Source organism: Chamaea fasciata, unplaced genomic scaffold (assembly GCF_029207755.1).
Source record: "Chamaea fasciata isolate MVZ Bird 193981 ecotype frontalis unplaced genomic scaffold, bChaFas1.0.hap1 SCAF_16, whole genome shotgun sequence".
Lineage (NCBI taxonomy): Eukaryota > Metazoa > Chordata > Aves > Passeriformes > Sylviidae > Chamaea > Chamaea fasciata.
In genome coordinates this window covers 14,800,350-14,823,514 of record NW_027094101.1, presented here as the reverse complement: position 1 = coordinate 14,823,514, position 23,165 = coordinate 14,800,350, and the positions used below count along the sequence as shown (strand labels likewise).

At 52.5% G+C, this 23,165-nt stretch overlaps 1 protein-coding gene across 1 annotated transcript; it reads right to left on the bottom strand.

The window, feature by feature from the left end:
* Positions 1-536: 536 nt before the first annotated feature.
* On the bottom strand, positions 537-21,936 carry CFAP70 (cilia and flagella associated protein 70). The gene is made up of 25 exons (XM_066197954.1): positions 21,777-21,936; positions 21,387-21,482; positions 20,981-21,060; positions 19,770-19,943; positions 19,192-19,374; positions 18,696-18,787; positions 17,554-17,653; positions 16,410-16,544; positions 14,300-14,434; positions 13,128-13,219; positions 11,463-11,523; positions 10,082-10,273; positions 9,350-9,481; positions 8,419-8,544; positions 7,777-7,910; positions 7,555-7,670; positions 7,244-7,399; positions 6,222-6,299; positions 5,460-5,530; positions 4,561-4,713; positions 3,074-3,235; positions 2,813-2,902; positions 1,724-1,825; positions 850-897; positions 537-657 (listed from the first exon to the last, which is right to left on the bottom strand). The coding sequence occupies exons 3-25, from the start codon at positions 20,999-21,001 to the stop codon at positions 577-579; spliced, it is 2,634 nt and encodes an 877-aa protein (XP_066054051.1). The 5' UTR covers positions 21,002-21,060; positions 21,387-21,482; positions 21,777-21,936; the 3' UTR covers positions 537-576.
* Between the last annotated feature and the right edge of the window lie 1,229 nt (positions 21,937-23,165).

The window sequence follows — 23,165 nt, the reverse complement described above, 5'->3', positions numbered from 1 at the left end:
CCTGTTACCGCCACAAGCGATTACCCTGGTTACCCTGTTACCGAACCCACAAACCCCTCAGCCCTCGGTACCCCCGTGCTCCAGAGGTCCCCCGTCCCCGGAGCCCACCCGCACTCCGGTGGCGCCCCCGTTAACCCCGCCGGGGCTCCCCATCCGCGGTGACACTCCCGGCACCGCCGTGCTCCCAACTCTCATGCAACCGGTGATGGCTCGGTTCCCCCATTCCCGGGAACACCGCAATTGCCCCGTGCCTCCTCCATGCTCAGTGACGCCCCCATGTCCCCCCGTCTCCGGTCACACCCCCGTCACGCCGTGTCCCCCCTCCGATCCCCGTTGTCACCCCCGGTCCCCCCGCGCCACCCCCACCTGCCGCCATGGCGCGCGCCGCCGGCTCAACCGGCCCGCGCGGCCGCAGCCAATCAGCGGCGCGCTAGCGCCTGTCACGTGATCACGTCCCGCCCCAACCCCGCCCCCAGACTCGGACCACGCCCCCCGCCCCTCCCCGCGGTCACGACACAATCGCGACAGAGCCGGGCCCGAGCTCTCGGGGCGACGTGACTTTATGTGCCCGGAGGCTCAGAGCGAAGGGTCGCCGAAGCCGTAGCGGTGCTGGGCGGCGCGGATCTCCCGCAGCAGCGCGTCGTTCTGCAGGCCGAGCTGCGGGAAAGCGGAGCGGGGTCAGGGCCGGGCTGCGCGGGGCTGCCCGGGAGATGTTCGGTGGCTCGGCTGCGACAGCGGCGGGACGGGGATCATCCCGTGGCACCGCAGCACAGCCGGCTTGGAAGGGAGCAGGTCGAGGGGTTCGTGCTGCCTCCAGCCCCGCCCGCCCTGCAGGGCACGGACACGAACCTTGATGGAGTATTTGTAGCACTGCTCAGCCTCCAGCTGCCGCCCGCCCTGCAACACGCAGCACCAGGGAGCAAATCGTGGGGTGGGGTAGGCAGGAAAAGACCCCTGAGACCATCAAACCCACCCATTCCCTCAGCACCACCGTGTTCACAATTAAACAATGTCTCCAAGTGCCACATCCACACGGCTTTTAAATCCCCCCAGGGATGGAGGCTCCACCACTCCCCTGGGCAGCTGTGCCAGGGCCTGACCACCCTTCCAGGAAAAAAATTTTCCCAATATCGAACCTAAACCTCCTCTGGCACAACTTGAGGCCGTTTCCCCTTGTCCTGTCCCTGTTGCCTGGGAGCAGAGCCCAACCCCCCCGGCTGTCCCCTCCTGTCAGGGAGTTGTGCAGAGCCACAAGGTCCCCCCTGAGCCTCCTTTTCTCCAGGCTGAGCCCCTTTCCCAGCTCCCTCAGCTGCTCCTGGTGCTCCAGCCCCTTCCCCAGCTCTGTTCCCTTCCCTGGACATGTTCCAGCCCCTCAATGTCTGTCTTGTCATGAAGGGGCCCAATGCTGACCCCAGGAGTTTGGGTGCCTCAGCAGTGGCCAGCACCCCAGGAAAGCCATGGGTTCTCCATGAAATTACATTTGTAAGAAGCTCAGCAGGGAGGACGTGCCCCGGGGCAGTCTTTTGGGTGCTCCTTAAGGGTGTTGCTTTTGCCATCCAAGCACGAGCTTTCCCCAGCCTTCCCTGAGCACAGCCCCCAGACTTTTTATCGTGGAGCTCTACACCAGATCTTCAGATTCACGAGCAGATGCCACAGCCCCCCAGCCCTATAAACACCCCCATAAACCCCCACTCCATCAGGCTGGCAGGGGCTGGGCACTCACCTGCAGGCAGATGAGGGCAAGATATCCCCACACTTCAGGGTTGGTGTTATCTAGGGCATTGGCTTCAGAGAGAGCATTTTCTGCTTCCAGCATCTCTTCCAACTTGAGGGAGAGAAGGAGAGGCATGGACAAATCACAAAGAGCAGGCAGAAAGGGCTTCCCAACTGAACTGAACAGGCATTGTTCTAACAGCAGAAGAAATCAGTGCAACATAAGTTCCTAGGAGGGCTTCCCTGAGAGAAATGCGGAGGAAAGGATTTAGGGCACAGACAAGGAGTTATCCTCAGTGCCAGAGCATCCAGATGTCCAGTCTGGAGCAGGAGCTTCCCACTGCCGACCCCCGTGGGATCACACACTAGTTCTAAATTAGCCTCCAGCTGTAAGGAAAGCAGCACAAACCCATTCACCTCCAGGGACTGAGTGATCCAGCTCCATGAGGAAACAGGGCTGTGTTCCTGCTCCCTATTCCGGCTGTGCAGCAGCTCTGGGCAGGCAGGGGTAGCTGGTGCCCAGGTCACCGCTCACCTCCCCAACCTGATTCCACAGCCTCCCAGGAGGTAAACGTTTGGCTAAGGGGAAAACAGAAGTTCAGATTCCTTCCCTGATTGCTTCCTCAGCCAAAGTCCATTGGAGGAACCTGGCAAAGTGTCCCTTGGGGAGATACTGCACTGCTGATGGCTGGGTGTCCTTGGCAGCCCTTCAGAAGTGTTGGATTCCCTTGGACAGGGAAAGCACCGAGATTCCTCCCTGCTGACATCCCACTCAGTGCCTTGGTGGTGACATGCAGGTCATGTGCAGGCAGGAAGTTCAAGCAGAGCCCAGATTGTTTGCCATGACACCCTGGGAAAGGAGGTGCTGGCAGGAGCTGGGATGAGGGGAAAGGATGGTTGTTCCCAGAGCAGGAGCTGAAGGTGACACCATCTGGGTGCCACGCTGGGGCTGTCATAGCACACAGGACACGATGGCCTTTGGGAGCACTGGCTCACAGGCAGTCAGGAGTTGCTTTAAACAAGGGGATTCTGCAAAAGCCAGCCCTGTGTCCCGTGCCACCAAGTGAAACCCAGAGGACATGAAAGCAGCTGCACTCACCCTGTAGCAAGCGATGCCCACGCCCAGCCAGGTGAGACAGGTGGCAGAGTTGTCACAGGCGAGCAGGTAGATCTGCTTGGCCCGGCCATACTGCCAGGAGAGAGACACACACATCCCACTGCATCATCACATCCCTCCACGCACAGGGGTTTGCCAAACACCCTGTTTCCATGGGGCTCAGACACCCACTGTCCCCACTGCTGCTGGAGGAGTGATTTGTTTTGTGGTAACACCCCCTCCACAGCCCTGCTGGCTCCTCACCTCTTTTTCTTCCAGGTAGATGGAGCCCAGGCGCAGGTAGACAAAGTGTATATCCACAGCATCCTCCACAAAGCTGATGACTCGCTCGTAGCACTCCTTGGCATTGTCAAAGTCTTTCTGCAGGTAGCACAGGTGCCCTTTCTGAGCCCAGACATTTGTATTCTGTGCACCAAAAACCAGGAGTGAGACACGGAAGGATGAAACACCTTGAGAGGGGGGCTGGGACACTGCAAGCAGCAGAAAGGAGGAGCTGAGCAGTGTTTAACTGCATTATCACAACAACTCCCTGTGCAGTGCTCCAGTCTGGGGCTAGTGTGGCTGGAGGCTGCCTGGTGGGAAGGGAGGGACCTGGCTGGCAGTGGCTGAAGCAGAGCCAGGTGTGGCCAGGTGGGCAAGCAGGCCAATGGCCCCTGGCCTGTGTCGGTTGTGGCGTGGGCAGCAGGAGCAGGATCAGGGCTGTGCGTGTGGCCCTGTGCTGGGTGCTAGTGAGGCCATGGCTCCAGTGCTGTGTCCAGTTGTGGGTCCCTCAACTGTGGGAGGACATTGAGGGGCTGGGGAAGGGTGCAGGGAAGGGGCTGGAGCATCAGAAGGAGCTGAGGGAGCTGGAGGGGCTCAGCCTGGAGAAAAGGAGGCTCAGGGGGGCCGTTCTGGCTCTGCACAACTCCCTGACAGGAGGGGACAGCTGGGGGGTCAGGCTCTGCTCCCAGGGAACAGGGACAGGATGAGAGGAAACAGCCTCAAGTTGTGCCAAGACAGGTTCAGATTGGATATTGGGAAAATTTTCTTACTGAAAGGGTGCTCAGGCACTGACACAGCTGCTCAGGGCAGTGGTGAAGTCCCCATTCCTGCAGGGATTTAAAAGCCATGTGGATGTGGCACTTGGGGACATTGTTTAATTGTGAACATGGTGGTGCTGCAGAATGGTTGGTTTTGCTGATCTTAGAGGGCTTTTCCAACCTAAACAATTCCATGATTCTCTGATATCAGGGCAGGGTTTACGGAGAGAGTTAAGGTCAGTAGGCTGCCTACAGGACAGGACCAGCAATGGGATCCCCCTCCAGCTCCCTGCCCAGTGTCCTGCTGGCACACAACGTTCCCAGGTGTCATCTTCCCCCTGCCTTCCTTTCAACCTGCCTCCCCAAAGCCACCTTCCTTGCAGAGAGCTCAATAGCAACCTTGTTTGCCATGAAACAAAACCCGACTCTCCCACCCAGGGAGAGAGGATCAGGATATACCTATTCATAGAGTAAAGAAAGGCAGATGCTGCAGAGGGAAAGGCAGAGACAGGCTCTGAGATGCTGTCTGCCTGTGCAGGGAGTGACAGGAGGCTGTGACAATGGGATAACAAAGAGAGCAGTGCTGCAGCCACAGCCTAGTGTGACTGCCCTCCCACTGAAATACTCTTGACTAGCACTGGAATAAATGAATAAAGTGGAAATGAAACAGGGGCTCTGGGCTCACACACACTGGGACTGCACAGGAATTACCACAGGGTCGATCTGAATGGCCTCGTACAGACATTCCTCACATCTGGAGAAGTCTTCCTGCAGCAAGTAGGTCCAGGCCATTGCCAGGTAGTAGGCACAGGTGGGGCCTCCCTGAAGGCTCAGCAGCTCGTGGGCCAGTGCCTTGCAAACAAACTGGGGAGGAAGGGCACAGGTGGTGGTTAGGGGAGCAGGGACACCATGGACACCCCAGCAGGACAGGGCAAGAGAGCTGACTGACACCTCTCTGACTTCCACAAACAGAAAACACAAAGGACATTTCTCTCTGCCCTCTTTAGAATGTTGGTCTAGTGGAAGGTGTCCCTGGGCTAGTGGAAGGTGTCCCTGCCTTCCAGCAGGGGTTTGAAATGAGATGAACTTCCAGTTCCCTTCTAAACCAAACCACTCCTTTCCAGGATTCCATTTAGTTGTGTTTTGCTTTAAGCAACTCTTTCTGCCATGTCAAATTTAGGTAGGTTGCACAATGTGGCAACCAGAGAGGACCCAGAGATGACTTGGTGGGACAGGCACGTTCCACAGTTGATACAAAAATCACTCCACATACACAAGTGTCTGAATCAAAGGAGTTCAGACATCTTGGAAGCATCACAATAATGGATCCCATCTCTGAAAGCACAGGGAAGAGCACCCTGTACCATTTCTGAGCTGGCTGTTCCCTCTGCAGCAGGCAGTGCTGAGCTGTGTGTCCACAGCCAGCATTGTGGGCTCAATACTCTGCCTGGTCACATTTTTGCATCTCTGGGCAGTGGTGGCTTTGCTCCCTCTTGTGCTCAGCCTCTGGAGTAGCCATGGCTTATTCTCTGAAGCAAAGAAAGGGGCTGGCTGGAGCTCTTTGGAAATAAACCAACCTCCCCTCCCACTCCACCCCCTGTTAAACTGACCCCGACAGCATTGACTTTCATCAGGAATTCCACTGTCTTCATGAAGATTGTGCAGGGAGGTGGCTGAGGTCCTGGAGCAGGAAGAAAATGTGCAAGAAAATGTGTCTCTGTCAGTCCCAAAGTGGGATTTTTATTTCTGGAGTCAAAGCAGGACCTGACATCCCAGTGGGGACAGAAAAATCCCTGCAACATAGAGCAAAACCCAGAAGGTGGCAGGGGAGGCTGAAGCAGGGATTAACTCAGCATTCCTTTCTGAAGGGTTTAAGTTTTGTAGGAGGTCTGAAAAGAAATTACTCTCTTCACCCACTAATTTTCCAGTCCAAACCCAGAGGAAAAAAGGTGGAAATTTATGAGTAATGCTTGTCAGAGACAACTACAGTAAGGCTCCTGCCACCCCAACCAACCAGGGGGCCCTGAGGCACCCAGCACTGCCATTTCCACCACCACTGGGGCTGTGGAGGAGGTAGATCCCCCACCACACAACCAGGGGCTTCCCTAGGGACACTTTAAGAGCTGGCATCTCAGGAGGAAGAAAAGGAAGGTGCAGGGTGCACTGACATGAGGGAGAGAGCTGCATTCACATGCTGGCTGTCCATCCTGAGATGTGCAGCTCTGAAAATTGGGGTGAACCTGCTTTGCCTGCAGATTCCCTGGCTCAGGAGAGACAACTGGCCTTGGCATCAGAGAGGCCATAGCTCATTGCTCCCATATTACTCCCCACCATTCCCACAGGATCATCCCCCAGCTCTCCCATTCCCAAACCTTTTGGGGCTTCCTGCATTGCTGTAGCACCGTCCTCGACCTTTGGTGGTTTGGCAGCCGAGCCATCTGGAATGTTCTCTAGAATGAAACCCCCAACAACCATTAGGTGGAAAGCCATAAACTTTCCGATTTAGAACATGACTAAAAAAAAAAAAAAAAAAAAAAAAAAAAAAAAAAAAAAAAAAAGAGAAGAAAAGGAGAGAGAAGAGAGAAAATATAAAAAATCAATCAGGTTTTCAAAGCTGGAAAGAAATTTCTTTGCAGGAGACAATACCTGGGGCTGGGGTTTTGAGCACAAATTTACCATGTGAAGCTAGAAACAAGTATGAATGAGCCAGGATGAGAGGAAAGCCTCAAGTTGCACCAGGGAGGTCTATGTTCCATGATAGCAAAACATTTATTCACAGAAAGGGTGGTCAGGCATTGGAACAGGCTTCCAAGGGAAGTGGTGGAGTCCCCATCCCTGGAAGTGTTCAAAAGCTATGTGGATGTGACAGCTGGGGACATGGGCTAGTGATGAATACAGCAGTGCTGGGCCAACAGCTGGACCCGATGATCTTGGAGGTCCTTTCCAGCCTTAGTCATGCCATGATTCTATGAATATCCCTTTCCTCCTAATCAGAAGGGACAAAACCCAGCATGTGTCACGAGCCTGCCTGCCTGAGGCACTGTGCGTGAGTGGTGATAACGTTAAAAATAAAGCCAGCCAGCATTTCCTGCAACCTGGCCAAATATTTGGAACTCAGCTCAGGCTGGACTCAGAGGGGCTCCGGAGGAAGCCTTGGCCTCAGGGTCACTGCCAAGCAGCTGGTTTGTCCTTTGGATTGGTGAGGCAGAGCTTTCTGAGCTGTGTTGGGAACTCACAGTTACAGCTTCCATGGAATTCTGTTCTAGCTCACAGTCCACATCTTCTGCCTTTACCCTCTGTACTCTGAAAACCTCTCCTCTCCTTCCACTGTTCACCACACAGCTCCAAGCCCCTCCTTGCTGGTGCCAGGGCACCTCCTGGCTTTGCCTGTTACCTGGCTGTGTGCTGGGAGAACTGGGCTCTTTCCCTTCTCCCTCAGCAGCCTCAAGCAGTCTCCTCTCCTCCTCAAGCTGTGCTCGCAGGAGCTTCTTAGCCTCACGGAAGCTCCTTTCTGCCCGAATATAATTATTCTGCAGCTCATAAAACAAACCTGTGGGAGAGACAGAGCAGCATCAGCAGACACCTGAAGGAAGCAAAATCCTTCCCTCAGCCCTCAGCTTGGAGGAGGGAGAACAGGATTGGGGGCAGGAACAATGCTTGGCTCTACAGGAATACTTTGAGCACCAGACTGGCTTGGTTTTGTACCTGAGAGGGTCCAGGCTACGATGCTGGATGGCTCCAAGCAGCAGGCATCCTCAAAGAAAATCTCTGCCTCTTCATAGTGCTGCAGCTTGACAGCCACAATCCCAGAGACCAGCAAGCTGGGGCAGGGGCAGAGCAGTCAGCCTTGCAGCCCTGGCAGTGGTGTGGGGGATACGCTCCACACCCTGCCCACCCACCCACGCACCCACCAGGAGCACTCAGCACCTTTGGATGTGATGGGGGTCCAGACAAAGGGCCTGCTGGTAGCATTCCTGGGCTTTGGTGGCATCCTCATGCAGGTAGCAGAAGGCTCCATAGTCCAGCCAGGACTGGATGCTGCGCTGGTCCCGTGCTATTCTCTGGACAACAGAGATCATCACCGGAGTCAGGCTCAGCACATGCCATGGACTGGGGAGGCAATTCTGGAATGACCACGGCTTCCCTGGCCACCCCAGCCTAGGTGAGCAGGAATCAAGCCCTTGTCTATCACATGCAAGGGTGTCCCCCCAAATGGGATTGTGCTGGAAGCCCACTTCCTCTAAGCCTTCTCCACCTAACATGTGTCCTCCAGCTCCAGCTGATGCCTCCTAGGGCCCAGTGTCCTCAGACCTGACCCAGCACATCCCATTTCCCCTGGCCTCAAGGCTGGAGTCCTCTGTGACCTGGTCAGGGACAGTGTCACATCCTGCAGAGAGCAGCATCTCTCTGGGAAATCTCTCCCATCCAGACTGAGTATCCTGGTGATGCTCAGTTCCTTCCTCCCTCCACCACAGCTGGGGCTGCTGAGCTGTGAGCAGTGTCCCACTGTGGTGCTGTGCTGTGCCAGCCCACACAGGTGATGGCAGGAAAGAACCGGGGCTCCCTTACCTGCTTGTAGAAGAGAGAGGCCAGCTTGAAGTCCTTGTTGGCTTCAGCTTCACGAGCAAAGAGCAAGAGCTGCTTCCTGGTCGTGCAGGATGGAGGAGCAGGAGAAACATCTTCCTCAGACAGGAGCTGGAAGGGAAGGAGACAGTGTTAGCCCTGGGAAGGGAAGAGTGGTTCCTGTGATCCCAGTATGGCAGCAGGCCCCCCACCAGCACTGCACACAGTACAGACCAGGATGGCTGGGGCTGGGCACTGGGAAGGGCAAGCTGCTCTGTGGTGGAACACATTCCTGTCATTCCCAGGTACCTCGGCCACACAGGCACAGGGCAATGTCAATTTTTTACAAGGATATGGAGTGACAGGATGAGGGGGAAGGGCTTCCCACGGCCAGAGGGCAGGGTTAGATATTGGGAAGGAATTCTTCCCTGTGAGGGTGGGGAGGCCCCCAGAGAAGCTGTGGCTGCCCCTGGATCCCTGGAAGTGTCCAAGGCCAGGTTGGATGGGGTTGGGAACAACCTGGGATTGTGGAAGGTGTCCCTGCCCATGGCAGGAGTGGAATGAGATGAGCTTTAAGGTCCCTTCCAACCCAAATCAGTCTGTGATTCTATGATTATTCACAACATTCCTTAGATCAAGGTGATGACAAAATTCAATGTGGCCACTCGCTGGTGACCTCAGCTCCTGCTCTGCCCAGCCACCCTCACCATGTACCAGCTACAGCAGCTTTACCAGTGGCATCTCATACTTATCCCACCGCCAGGATTTTAAGCAGCGGGATACAAAGGCACTGGATCCCTGCTGTGAGTGTGGCTCATGGACCACATGTGACAACTCTAGCAGATGAAAGCATGAGCCTGCTTCTTCTGTCTTGAAGGCAAAAGTCCTTTACCTGCCCTGGACCCACAGTGAAGCCAAGGCACAGATTTTCCCCTACCTTGTTCAGGGCAATGTGCATGTGGTCCACTAGGAACACGTAGAGCTCACTGAGGAATGCCTGGAGCTGCTCCTTGGTCTCAAATGCTGTGGTCTTCAGGTATTTCTCCCTCACAATCTTCACCACAGAATACTGTGGGGACAAGGGACATTGGACAAGGCAGATTCCCTCCTGTGCCCCCCACCAGCTCTGTAATCAGACAGAGACAGAGCCTGAAGCTCCAGTTTAGTTGTGAGAAATAAATCCAGCCCACCACTAAAAGAAAAAAAAAGGCAAGCAAGGGGGATTTCCTTTCCCACCTCCCTGACACAGTCTTTAGGGACAGCACATGGATGGCTCATCTCCTCGGGACAGAAAGGGGGTCTCCAGGAAGAGTGTGGCTGAGGCTGAGCAGCTGAGAGGGATGAATCTCCTTTCCCTGCCGGGGCAGACTGGGAATGTGAGAGCAGCCAGCTTTGCCTTTCTCAGGTTATGAGCATGGGGCAAATGGATGTGCATAGCTCCCACTGAGAGGAAGTGTTCTTGTGGTGTGGGACCAAAGCAGCTTGGTGCCTGCTCCATTAGAGGGGAATCCTGTCCCCTCAGTACCCACTGCAACAGCTCCAGGTGGCAGGAAAGGATTCTGGAGCACCACACATCATCCTGAGTTACCACCATGGAACAGCAGCTCCTCATTGAGAAACTGTCAGGACAAGACAAGTAGGAAGGCAAAAAGCACAAAGGAGACTTCACCTTAAGCTGTTCCTTAAAAGCAAAGTATTTCCCAGAGGTATTGAGCTGGTAGTTGAGCTGACACTTTTGTTCCTCCAGGGTTTTGTGGTCTATGGCTCCCTGGTCAGGCAGCTGCTTCCCAAAAAGCTCGTGGTATTCCCTCAGGATGTCAACAGCAACATTGGTGATACGTTTGTGATAATCTTCCACTGCCTAGGAAAGAAATAAATAAATTTCACAAGCCACTTATGCAATCAACCTTGATATGTATTTGATTTGCCACAGCCCACGCCTCCCATTAACTCCACCTGACTCAAGTCTCAATTAGTCTGTCACACATCCTTTCCTGTCCACGCCTGAGGGCTGAGAAAATATCTGCAGGTAAACATAAAAGAGCTCCTTCCTGCTAGGATTTTCCATCACAACCCAGTATTCCAATCACTGCTATCTATCCTATAGCAATATAATTGGCTGTGAGTAAAATATATCTCATTTACTGGGAGCCTTAAAACCCATGGCCAGCCCTCTTCAGCAGAACCTGTAATCTCCATAATCTTGATCCTCAAAAATTCTTGGTGACCTGAGAAAGGTCAGGGCTGATTCTGTTCAGGTTTGTCTGAGTCTGATGAAGCACAGGGGCTGGTCTAAGACTGTTGGGACTGCCTAGGATATAAATATAAGGTTCTGGTAGCTTCTTTTCCCAGCATCCCATTTCCTTCCAAACATCCCCCCGTGGCTGCCTTCCCTCCCTTTGCTCCATCTCTTTATCACTTTCCTTTGAATGGGATGTGAACACGAGTGATGAATGGGTTCCCAAGGCACACTGCTGTGGAGATAACACATACAGAAGTTTCATTTTCTGTGTATTTCATAGAATATGTTGAATTGGAAGGGATCCAAAAAGATTGAGTCCAACTCCTGGCCCTGCACAGACACCCCAACAAGCCCAGCCTGTGCATCCCTGAGAGCGTTGTCCAAACACTCCTGGAGCTCTGGCAGCCTTGGGGCCATGCCCATTCCCTGGGGAGCCTGGGCAGTGCCCAGCCACTCTTTTCCTAATATCCATTAAAACCTCCCCTGACACAGCTCCAGCTGTCCCCTTGGGTCCTGTCACTGGTCACAGACAGCAGAAGCTGCCCCTTGTGAGGAAGCTGCAGACCCCAGTGAGCTCTACCCTCAGTCTGTCTTCTCCAGGCTGAACATTCCATGTGACCTCACCACTCCTCATGTTGCTCTATTCCCTTCTAGACCCTTCAGCACCTTTGTGGCTCCGCGCCCTTGTCCTCTTCAAACCTCATCCCCACGCTGCTGTGGGCTGAGAATGAAGACTCTGTTGTGGGAGAGGGATGAGGGCAGGGTGGGATGGCAGGATGGTGGCAAGGCCACAGGCTCTCACACATACCTTCCTGGCTCCTTGTGTCCGGCGGGGCAGCGCAGGGCGGAGAGGAAGCAGCTCCTTGACCCTGTCAGTGAGAGCAGAGGGGAGATCAGTAGATCCACTGGCAGGGATGTTGGCTTGTGTGGTGTGAGGGCTCCACCCTGCCATCCCACAGGCACCTGGGAGGAAACCTCACGTGTCAGGCCAAGAGTGAACAGGTCCCTACAACTGATGGTTGTGGCTTGTCATGACAGGGTTAACATTATTGCTAACCCAAAGCGCTCTGCTGGAGCAGCAGAGCTGTATCCTGGTTCTGCAGAACAGGTGTAAGGAAGGAACCACCTTGAGGAAAGCTCTGTAGAATTTGGTCACTAAACAGCCCAGAGCACCCGATCTATCAGTTCCAACGTCACCCAGTTTGGCTGTGGCACCTCAACCCTTGGCCACACATTGATCCCCAGACACCACACAGCCCTGCCTGGGCCTCTGCTGGAGTTACAATGACCTTTCATTAGGATTAGCATATTTTTAACCAAGGTTTTATTAAGGTGAGGGTGGCTGAGCACTGGAGCACAATTCTCTGTGGAGTCTCCTTCCCTGGATATATCCAAAAACCACCTGGACACAGAGTATTGTGCTCTGGGGAGCCCTGCTTGAACATGAACATTGAACCAGGTGACCTTCAAGGGTCCCTTGAAAAGTGAATCATTTTGGGATTCTGGAATTAAAATCCCTGGTGCCAAACCAGCCTTAATTAATTTAAATTTTTTTCAACACTTCCTGCTTGCTGGACACCAGAACACCCTCAGTCCTCAGAACATAATCCATCCCACCAAGCCAAGGTGCCACAGGCCTCGTTCAGGTGCACACAAGCAGGTGAACAAGGAGGAGTTACACTGAATTCACACACATTGCCGAAGAGTAGAAATGTATAAAATAGGCCAGGAAAAGATCTGGGTTCACCTTCCTCAGCCTGTTCCCCCTGGAAGACAGCAGGGAGCAATGAGGACAACACACAAACCTTCAACGAATGAATGATATTTCTGTTTGAGAGAGACATAAACCTGCACGTCCTATACTTTATGAACCTGATGCATTTTCTACTTTTTTTTATTCCATAAACTAGATGTTTTATGTCTTTCTAACCCATAACACAGCAGGGCTGCCACTGGACAGGAACTGGAAGTCTCAAAGCAGCAGAGATGAAAGAGCAGCTCTGCAGCAGAATGACATGAAAACTAACATAAAAGCTAAGGAATGGGTTTCATTGTGAGAAAACTTCTGGAAGGCTAAAAATGAGAGAATGCTCTGCTGAAGCAACAGCAGCACTACCCAGGGCAGTCCATGCTGGTGGCCAGAAGTGACCAAGCCACTGAACGTCACATGTAAGCGGCAAGCACATGGGGATTAGAGGGAAACAAAGCCCAGACAGGAACACAGACATTGTTGTGCTGCTCTGATGTCTCTTGTTTTGAGAGGAATGGCAGGGAGATGCCAGCTGGGATGAACAAGTGCTTTCCCAACACACCAGATGCCACGTCTAAAGCAGTCTGGCCAAATCCTCCCCCTGATTCCTGTGGGCTTTGTCTCAGGCCCTCTTTATGGAGTATTCCAAAGGGGGTTTGCTGTACAAGCCTCTCTCCACCCAGCAGAGAGGAGCTGTCAGCCCCACAGCCCATCCTTACGCACCGCCGGACGAGCTCCTCCCGCTGCCGCTTTGGGACCAAGGGCCTGTCCAGCTTTATCTCCATCACCAGGAATGTTCCTGCCTCGCTGTATTGCTGTGGAGATAAACATTGCTCCCTGTGTCATGCTGTCTGCAGCCAGTGCTGGCACAGTGAAATACTGAGCACACAGCCACAGATCTCCAAACTGCAGAGATCCAGCTTGTTTTATAACCCACCCTCGGAATGAGTTACAGCAGCAAAATCCAGCTCGAGAAACCAGGCTAGGGAAAAGGAGAGAGCCCAGATAATCAATCTGCCTGCAGAATGAATGTGCATTCCAGAGAAAAAAGCCAAAATATGAAGGGATCATTTAAATAAATGCCTGACAATTTACAGTGACCTTCTAGCCCAGTGCCAGTCTGCTCTCCAGGTGGACGTCACTGGAAGAACTCTGGGACAGCATCTACGTAAAACATCCCTTGTCCAACTCACTCTTGAGGAATTTAATTGTGTGAAAGGTGTGAGACACCAGCACAGCAATGCTCTACAGTCTCTCCTTCTCTTTGGAGAGACATAATTACCCATCCTTCAAGGTTGAGATTTGTGACATTTTCAGATTCTCCACTGCCATCTGACAACTGGATTTTGGATGGGTTGAGTAACTATTAGGAAAAAGAAAAGATGTCTCTTGTTTCAGACTCGATAAATCTCGAATCTTTGCAAGCTCAGGGTGTGAGATGGTACCTTTGTTCAGGCAGCATGTCCTACAATTTCAGATAAGGGAAAGCTGCAGCTTCCTTACAAGGAGCAGCTCCAATCTCTGCTCTCTGTGACCAGTGACAGGACCTGAGGGAATGGCTGGAGCTGTGCCAGGGATGGATTAGGCTGAAAATCAGGGAAAGAGTCTTCCCCCAGAGGGTGGTTGGGCACTGTCAGGACCCCAAGGCTACCAGAGCTCCAGGAGTGTTTGGACAACACTGTCAGGCGCAGGGTGGGATTGTTGGGGTGTCTGTGCATGGCCAGGAGTTGGACTAACAGTCCTTGTGGATCCCTTCATGTTGAGGAGATTCTGTGAGTCTGGGATAATCAGGTGGCTGAGGCAACACAGCATTCACCCCTGGTTCCTGCATGTCCCAACTTCCTGTGACACAGAAACAGAGCAGCCATGGTGCCATGTGCCTCCCTAGACCTTACCGTTGCACTGGAATCTTTCTCTTCCTTCAGAGCCTTACTGGGAGCAGCTCTGGAAGCAGGAGAGGTCTGAAACCCTTCCCTGGCCAGACTGAGCTGTGACCTGCGGTCCTGGAAAATACTGTGCTGAAATCTGGTCTGAAAAACAGAGGCAACAGAGAGAATCAAGGGACAGAGCAGGCTTCCTCACTCCTTTGCCTTAACCTCTCTCATCACAAAACACATTGTCAGAGTCTTAAATGCATTAAGAGGTTTTGTAACCTCATTCTCTCCTAGAGCTCAGCTGCTGGTGCTCCAGGCCAGCTCTGATCCTGTGTAGCTGCGAATCCTCAGGTTAGACTATGAGACTCAGTGGGGGTCTCTCCATCTTCCCTCAGAGCTGTGTTTTCACTGAGGACTGGCCCTTGATCCTTGCCTGAGATACATGGTGAACATGCTGGAACCCAGATCCATGATCCTGAATTCTTGGTGGGATCCTAGACCTGCCTCACAGCTATGGACTTGCCTGGTGATGAGGGCTGCTGGATGAATCTGGCTACTCTCACCAGGCCTGCTGCACACATTTTTGGGGATCCCTACTTGCCTAACAGCATCTCTTGGCTCCCAGCTCATTTTCTGGTGTGGAGCAGCTTCCCTGACACACGCCAGGGAATTGCAAGGAACGGGTTTGTCAGACTGTGTGTTTACACAGTGTTTGACCACCTAGACAGGCTGTTCCCTCCCACACATCCTGGTTACAGGAATTGGGCTAGCAAGAGTTATGGGGATCCTGAGGAGAGGATGGAGCAGCTGTAGGGAAACTCTTTAGACCAAGAGGCAACCCAAAGCACCTGGGGAATGAGAAGGACTTCACTTGTGACAGATAAATGGCACAGGACAAGCAGCACCATGCAGCCAAGGGGTCGTTATTCAGGGCAGGGAAGCAGAGCCCAGCAGACACACTCATGCCCAGTCCAGCTCTGCAGCAGCCAGTGGGAGCAGGGAGGCAGGAGAAGGGCTGGAATTCACCCAGCCCCTGCACCTGGACCACAGTCCCACAGGGAACATGGGTGGTAAAACCAGGCTGTACATCTGCCCTCCTGAAACAAGCTCAGGTCTGTTCCAGGAGGGATAGACTGTGGGAAAATGGAGATGTAACTGTCACTCTTAGTAACAGAGAGGGAAAAATGCAAAGACAAAACTCGGTAAGCTAGAGCTGAAAGAGCTCCAGTGACAGCTTTTTTGGTGGTTGCCGGGGGTAACGCGATCCTTTTAAAGCCGCTGTTTGCTCTTCCCAGCAACACAGTTCCCTTGCCCATGTTCCAGACTGGGGAGAGTGGAGCATGCTTGCATAGGAGGGAGTGGAGTGAGATTCAAAGCCTCTCTTAGTCCCCAGACCTGCTCACCCCCTGCCAGAAATCCCCTGCCTTGGAGAAACCTGCACCTTAAAGCTTGTAGCATTACTTTTCTCCATCACCAGAAGGGCACTCAAGGTTCAGATCCAGCTCCAACTAGCACATCATCCACCCTGCCTGCTCCCAAACACCCTCTGTCCACCCTGCCTGCTCCCAAACATCCTCTGTCCACACTGCCTGCTCCCAAACACCCTCTGTCCACCCTGCCTGCTCCCAAACACCCTCTGTCCACCCTGCCTGCTCCCAAACATCCTCTGTCCACACTGCCTGCTCCCAAACACCCTCTGTCCACCCTGCCTGCTCCCAAACACCCTCTGTCCACACTGCCTGCTCCCAAACACCCTCTGTCCACACTGCCTGCTCCCAAACACCCTCTGTCCACCCTGCCTGCTCCTAAACATCCTCTGTCCACCCTGCCTGCTCCCAAACATCCTCTGTCCACCCTGCCTGCTCCCAAACACCCTCTGTCTACCCTGCCTGCTCCCAAACACCCTCTGTCCACCCTGCCTGCTCCTAAACATCCTCTGTCCACCCTGCCTGCTCCCAAACATCCTCTGTCCACACTGCCTGCTCCCAAACACCCCCAATCCACCCTGCCTGCTTCCAAACATCCTCTGTCCACCCTACCTGCTCCCAAACATTCTCTGTCCACTGTCCCTGCTCCCAACCCCTCAGAGCAAACCCAGCTGCAGAGCTGGAGCAGAGCCTGCTGCTCTCACCTTCTGAAACACCTCTTTGTCCTGGTAGTTAAAGACACGGAAGGCCCCTCGGATCTGCTTCACCCCAGGGCACAGCAAATGCATCATGTTGACATATGCCACGCCATGGAAGGCAATCTGCTTGTCCTCATCTCCCTGGAAACACAGAGCAAGGGACTGAGATCCTGAACAGGCTGTTATTCTCCTTAAGGGAACAAGGTCACCAGTCTCATTAAGAGGAGGCCACACTGATGCACCTGATGAGCCCATGGTTCTGTCACTGGCACACAGCCGAGACAACCTGGATGAATACACTGGAGTCATTCCATATGGAGAATATTAATTTTATCCCAATTCCTGTGGGGCAGCTTTTCTCTCTAATTCCTGCACTTTGCTGTTCCTCAGGATGGTCTTGTGGAGATACAGCTGGAAGATTATCAGCTCTGTGGTTGGAAATACAGGTGACCCAGAGTTGTGCATCTCAGGTTGGACAGAAACCAAGTGGCTTAGGAGGTGTGGGAGGCCTGGCTAGAAGGATCATCATCAGAGCTGCAAAATCCTGGCACTGGTGAGTGCTGAAAGGGATTTACACCAACTTATATGGCTTTGCCCTGGGATAGATTAGGAGCTCTCACACGACCAGCTGCCAGGAGCAGACCCATTCTCTATGGGGCTGTTTCTCTGTTAAACCACCCTGGTTTAGATGCAAAAGCATAACTTACCTACAGCCTGAGAAAAAAATGCATGAACTTCTTCAAGCTGTTCTAAAACCCCACTGGCCAAAGATCAGCTCAGTGAAAAACTTTTAATTCTCTTCAAAGGCAGGCTGGACAGGCCTCTGAGCAACCTGGTCTAGTGGAAAGTGTTGGGGGCTGGAAGGAGATGGGGTCTGGGGGCCCTTCCAACCCAAACTATTCTGTGATTTTAAAAGCCTCCCTCTCCCTGTCCCCTTTCCAATAAGCTACCACAGACCATCAGTAAGAGCTGTAAGGAAAAACTATGACCCAGGATCTATTTTACAGCCCTATGAAGCTGATTTTTTACAAAGCCTCCTGCTCTCTGGCTCACTTTAGCAGCTTCAAGGGTGATTTTGGTATCACAAAGGCCTCAAGAGGAAAATGCCTGATAATGCAATGCTCCACCACAAGCCAGACCCCACTTTTACCTTGTCCATTTTGCTGGTTTTCCCTTTGCCAGCTGAGGCCATGGACATCCTGCAGAGCTCCACGGGCCAGTGGCGGTGCTCAGCAATGTTCTTCTTCAGGCTGGACACAAAGCAGATGCAGGATGCACTGAGGAGATGCAGAAACCCAGCTGGAGAGCCCCACCACCCTCCTTTGTGCTCCAGCAGCTCCTCTTGGGTTTGCTTCACCCTATTCCCTCAGCAAACTCCCTCAGGCCATGAGAACACTGTGATTTGGGGCAGACTGGGTTTTCTCCTCTACCCATTGCTGTGTGCATTTATACCACAGCCAGCTTTAAAACAACTGTGAGAGTAACACACTGGGTTTTCTCTCTCCACTAGTTACTTCAAAATAAGTAAGAAGGAATGTGATTAACTTTGGTACAAAACCTGAATTGTAGAGAGCAAGTGGATCATGAGCTTGCAGTCAATGTGGCTGGTGACTCTGACACCAGCAGGCAGGTGGATGGATGTGTAGAGAAAAGGATTTTAAAAATCAAATAAGATAGAAATGAGTATTTCCACACAAGGAGTAATTTGGCTGTGAAATGCACAGCCATGATGCAGCTGAGGCCAGAAAATAGCAGGATTCAAAGATAAATGGAACACTCATCCTGATCTTGAGCATATCTGGAGCTGCTAAAGGCAACACTTATCCAATAAAAAAGCAAATGAAGAGTGCCCACATGGAGTGAAAGGTTTGAATGTATTTGGGATTCAGTAAAAACTTAATTAGCAGCTCAGAGGAGAGCTGTGCACACCACTCTATTCCATGTCTTCTCACCATAACTACTGCCCCTTCCTTCAAACTGTGGAGAGACCAGCCCCCAGCCCCAGATGCTGGCAGCAGGAGAGAGCATTTGTGGCCTGGAGACAGCAGCTCCATCCAATTCATCTTCTCCCAGCACAGCAGAACAAAATTGCTGCCAGCAGTTCAAGTCACTTCAAGAGCTAAGCCCTTGCTCAGGGGAACACTTGTGGCCAAGAGACAGCCACAGCAGCCATGGGAGGTGAGGCAGAGCCACAGTTTGACCCCTAAGTGGTCCAAGAGCACCTGCACGTTGCTGCTCCGTGCCTCAGGTCATTCTGAGCATGTTCTGGGCTGGGTCACTCAGGTCCCTTACATGGCCACTGAAGCAGCATCCAGGAAACAGCGCCTTTCCGTGTCCCACACGATCCTCCTGGCGCTCTCTGCCTGGATCCTAAATTCCCTGTCCTGTGAGAAACAGTGTGCAGTCGAAGCCAGGACAGCAAACTCCACAGCCTGCATCATCCTCAGAAGTGTCCCCGGGAGAGAATGTGAGTCAGACAGAGGTGTCCAAGTGCCCGTAGCCAGGCCAGCCCTGCAGGGAGGCTGACAGCCTTTCCTGCAGACACCATCAGGAGTAAGTGCCTGGCTCACGGGAGATAACACAGCTCCCAGCCCAGCAGCTCAGCGTGGGTGTTTCCTGGGACCAGACCTGCCACATTCTCCCTTGGGATGTCTCCAGCATTGAGTCAGCATGTCTGCTGTCTCAGGAGAACCACCTCTGTGCTGGACACTGCACAGTGACCACCCTCTGCCCTCTCATATCAAGTCGCTCAGTCCCTGGTTCTCTTCCAAACTTGCCAGTCCTTCACCTCGCTTTTGGTGAGCTCTCCATCCTCATCTTCATAGGGCCCACCAACAATGAAGGAGTTGGGTATGTTCAGAGCATCAGGGGCCAGGATAGGGCCAAGGGGCCAGTGTTTGGGCCGGGGCAATGGTTCATTTTTGCCAGCAGCCTTCAGGATGCCATTCTTGAAGAGCAATGGGAACTCTTTCTAGAGAAGAAACATGAGAAACAAAGGATTTGCATTTCTAACAGGAGCAGGAGCAAGAGCCAGCTGCTCCAAGCTGGGATAACAAAGCAAAGCAACAGTCCAGGGTGCCTGGCTTAGAAAATGCACTCCACCACACACATACAAAGAATGGAAAAAAAATAAAGAGCCACGTGGAAAAAACCCTGCCAGTTTGAATCCAAATCCTTCCAAATAGACCTTTGTTTGTGTTAAAGAAACACATCACACCACAGAGACTCTAAGCCCTCCCAACAAAGGCTGCTGGTGCACAAGCACGGAAGCTGTGCACCCCACGTGCCTGGACACTTGTTCCATGAGGTGGGAGAACAACCCAGACCCAGCCAAACCCCTTGTCACTGTGCCTGGACCATTCTCACCTCACCAGCTGCTGGTATTTCCAAGCAAACCATGCAGTTTTGCTGGGCGTCAGCAGTAAAGGCGCCAGGGACAGAATAAGCTGCCTCCAGCGTGAGGCTCAGGAGGTTCCCACTTGAGAACTGGGTGGCAGAGAGCAGGAGCTCTTTGGTGCTTACTGTCACTTCAAGGCCACCCTGTGAGACAAAGATAAAGTTGAGCCAGTAAACAGACAATTATAACTTGCCTGCTCTTAGGGAGAAGCAAGCAGAAACCCAAGGCCAGAACATATAATGTTATCTTGTGCCTCATCTCCGATGTAAAAGAAAACAGCCCAGCACAGAAAGGAATTTCAGGACCAATTTGGCTCAATTGTGGTATTTGTTTGTTTAAATCACAGCCTGGCTGAGGTATGGCACATGCCCCAAGGGTCTCTCAAAATGAGCTGTGGAAAAAGAGGCAGGGTCTCATGAAAGGAGTCACAGAGAAAGAACATCAAGGGTGGAAAATGATGCTTTTGCCCTGGTGATTCAAAGAGCCACAGCTTTGCCTCTGCCCTATCTCCATGCTCTGTGTGCAGCCTTTAATTACCTGTCCCAGCCCTGGATGGATGGCGTGTAAGGGAAAACCAGCTGGTTAGCATTTATTACTTATCCTCCCTAATGAGTGCCCCCCCACCTTGCTCGCTGTGAACTCCTCCTAAACACAGAGCTGTTAATGGGATATCCACCCTCCAGTTTGCTCCCGGTGCTCACTGCAGGCAGGCTCAGGAGCAAAATCGGACACATTTTCCCAACCTCATACTTCATTCCCCGTTTTAGTCACTGGGTACTTTGCAACCTGCTGAATGAATAAGGACCTTGCAGGAAAAGGCAGTCAGAGTTTGCACAATAATGGACTCAGACATTTTATCTGCAGAAAGGAAGGCTAATAAAGCTGGGCAGGTGACCCTGCCGTTGCCTTTTGGGGGGTTTTCAGCACTGTGCTTTCCATCTTTGTTATTTTTTTTCAGAGCAGTTGGGTAGCTGCACACATTAACAATTCCCAGCACAACCTCACCTATCAGAGGGAAGTAGGGACAGACGTCAGAGGGAGCGGGAAAGGCTTCTAAGCCTGTAACATATAGGGCTGTACCACATCCGTGATGAGCCAGGCAGCTGAGTCATGTTCTCTCTCCCATTAAAAAGCAGCAGAGAGCTGAATGAGGGAAGGAACAGTTCCAAATTCCACATACCATGGCCTCAGGGTGAAGCATCTCTGATGGGGAAGCAGACACTGCATACAAAGGAGCAAAGACCTTCAGTGAACGCGATCCTGGGAAGAAATAGGAATGAGAACAGCCTGAAGTGAGAGCCTCTGCAAAGAATCATAGTCATGAAATTATTTGGGTTGGAAGGGACCTTTAAGATCATCTTGTTCTAGCCCCCTGCCATGGGCAGGGACACCTCACATGAGACAAAATCATAGTCTAATTCTGAATGCTGAGTTACCCTTTTCTCCCCCCCAAATCAGATTTTGCCGACCCATGAAGGTCACTTTGTCCAAAGGAAATAAATTGTAGTCAGGGGTCCACAAGCAGAGATCAGAAAGTGCCAGGGAGCAAGGAGTGGTCATGGAGGCTGTGGAATTCAGTATTGTACCTTGCAGCAGAGGTAGAAGATCCACCACAGCTTGGCCAAGAGGAGTGATTTTCTCTGGTGTTTTCTTCTCCTTTGGCACCACTTCTAGCACTGTCACTAGGGAGATAAAAAGAGAGGAGCTGGCAGAATTCCTTGGACCAGCAGGTCAGGCACCAGGGAGGGTCTGTGTGAGCTCTGGCACATACTCCTCTTCACCTCCCAAGGCTGACAAGCACAGCAAAGCCAAAGGAGCATGGGCCAACATGAAAGGGGATTCTTCCAGCTGGCAGAGATGGACAAGAAGTGCTGAGAGCCTCCCACCACTGCTGCTGAAGTGCTATTCCTGAACCAGTGACTCCTGCAGCAACAGCACCCAGCTCCTAGGTGGAAGATCTGGCACCAGCTACTTACAGAGCAGTGGTTTCTGCACAAGGACATCCAAGGAGTTGGGCCCATCAGGGCTGTACTCAAAGCTCGTGCTGAAGTCGTATTCTGCCGTCCCATCTGGCAGGACACCGGTCTTGGAGGAGTCTCCCAGCACTGCTCCGTTGTACTCCACACGCACTAACGTAATCAGCACCTTGCTTTTGAGAGTTTTCTGTCAAAAAAAAGAGCTCAGTGAGAAGCTGGCTCAGTGGCAGCATGCCAGGATCAGAGTTCCTCTGGCAGCAGCTCAGGTCAGTGACCAGGACAGGGCTCACTAGTGGGGGTCAGTTCCACCACAGGAATGGGGAAGAGGAGCAGAGCTTGGTCACACTGAGGCCTCACCATTCCCTGTCTTTAGGAGGGAAATCACCATGCTGCGATGCCCCAAAGATTATCAGGCACTGTGGCAGGGGAGATAGGGAGGTTCAGGCTTCACTTCAGGAAAGACTCATCTAAAACAAATCCCAAAATACTCCACTGATATTTTTGTGTTTCCAGGAAGCTTGAGACCTTTGCTGTCTCCTAAGAAAGCAGCTCCTGAGCTACAGGGATGAGCTCACAGGACACCTGTGGATGTCATGTGGTGCAGAATGTCCTGAAATGGACAAGGGAACACAGCCTCAAGTTGTGCCAGGGGAGGTTTAGGTTGGCTATTAGGGAAAATTTCTTCACTGTAAGGATGGTGAAGCACTGGCACAAGTTCCCCAGGGAAGTGGGGGAGTTCCCATCCCTCCAAGTGTGCAAAAGACACGTGCATGTGGCACTTGGGAATATGCTTTAGTGGTGTCCTTGGCAGTGCTGGGTTAAAGGTTTTAGAAGCCTTTTCCAACCTAAATGATTCCACAGTTCTGTGAAATCAAAGTAAGGGCTCCAGCAAGCTTTTTGAGAGCTCTGCAGTTTATTGTTACACCACCTTCATACCACTTGCATTAATCAGAGATGAGGACATTCAGATTTTACTTTGAATTTCAAATGTCTAAACAGAGGGGCTTAAACAGGGCTGGAGAGGGACAGTGAGGGCACAGCACATGGCAGTGGGGCCCTACATGGGCAGCATCGGGCACCTCCACAGCAGAGGAAGTGCTGGGCAGCAGGTACCAAAGGGCTCCCTGCAGCAGAAACACAGTTTAGCTCTCAATCCACAGAGAAGTGGCTGAACACAAGGACCATTGTACCCAAACCCAGCTTTCCCTTAGTGCTGAGCCACAGGGATGTCTAACCTGCCCTCAGCTCCCTTTCTCCCTGTCACTGGGGTAATTAGTTCCATGCTGGTTCTTACACAAAAAGAGATCTCTTTCACTTGGTTTTAATTTTCAGCCCTTCTCACTGTCTCCTTGAGCATACATCCTATGAATGGCTAAACAGAAGAATCCA

Excerpts from the sequence above, each read along its gene's own strand:
- CFAP70 (XM_066197954.1), bottom strand. The coding sequence starts at position 21,001 with ATGCTTCACCCTGAGGCCATG. Across the intron at positions 16,545-17,553 it reads AAACCAGCAAAATGGACAAG|GGAGATGAGGACAAGCAGAT; the intron begins GTAAAAGTGGGG and ends CTGTGTTTCCAG. Across the intron at positions 5,531-6,221 it reads AATGCAGGAAGCCCCAAAAG|GACCTCAGCCACCTCCCTGC; the intron begins GTTTGGGAATGG and ends TTCCTGCTCCAG.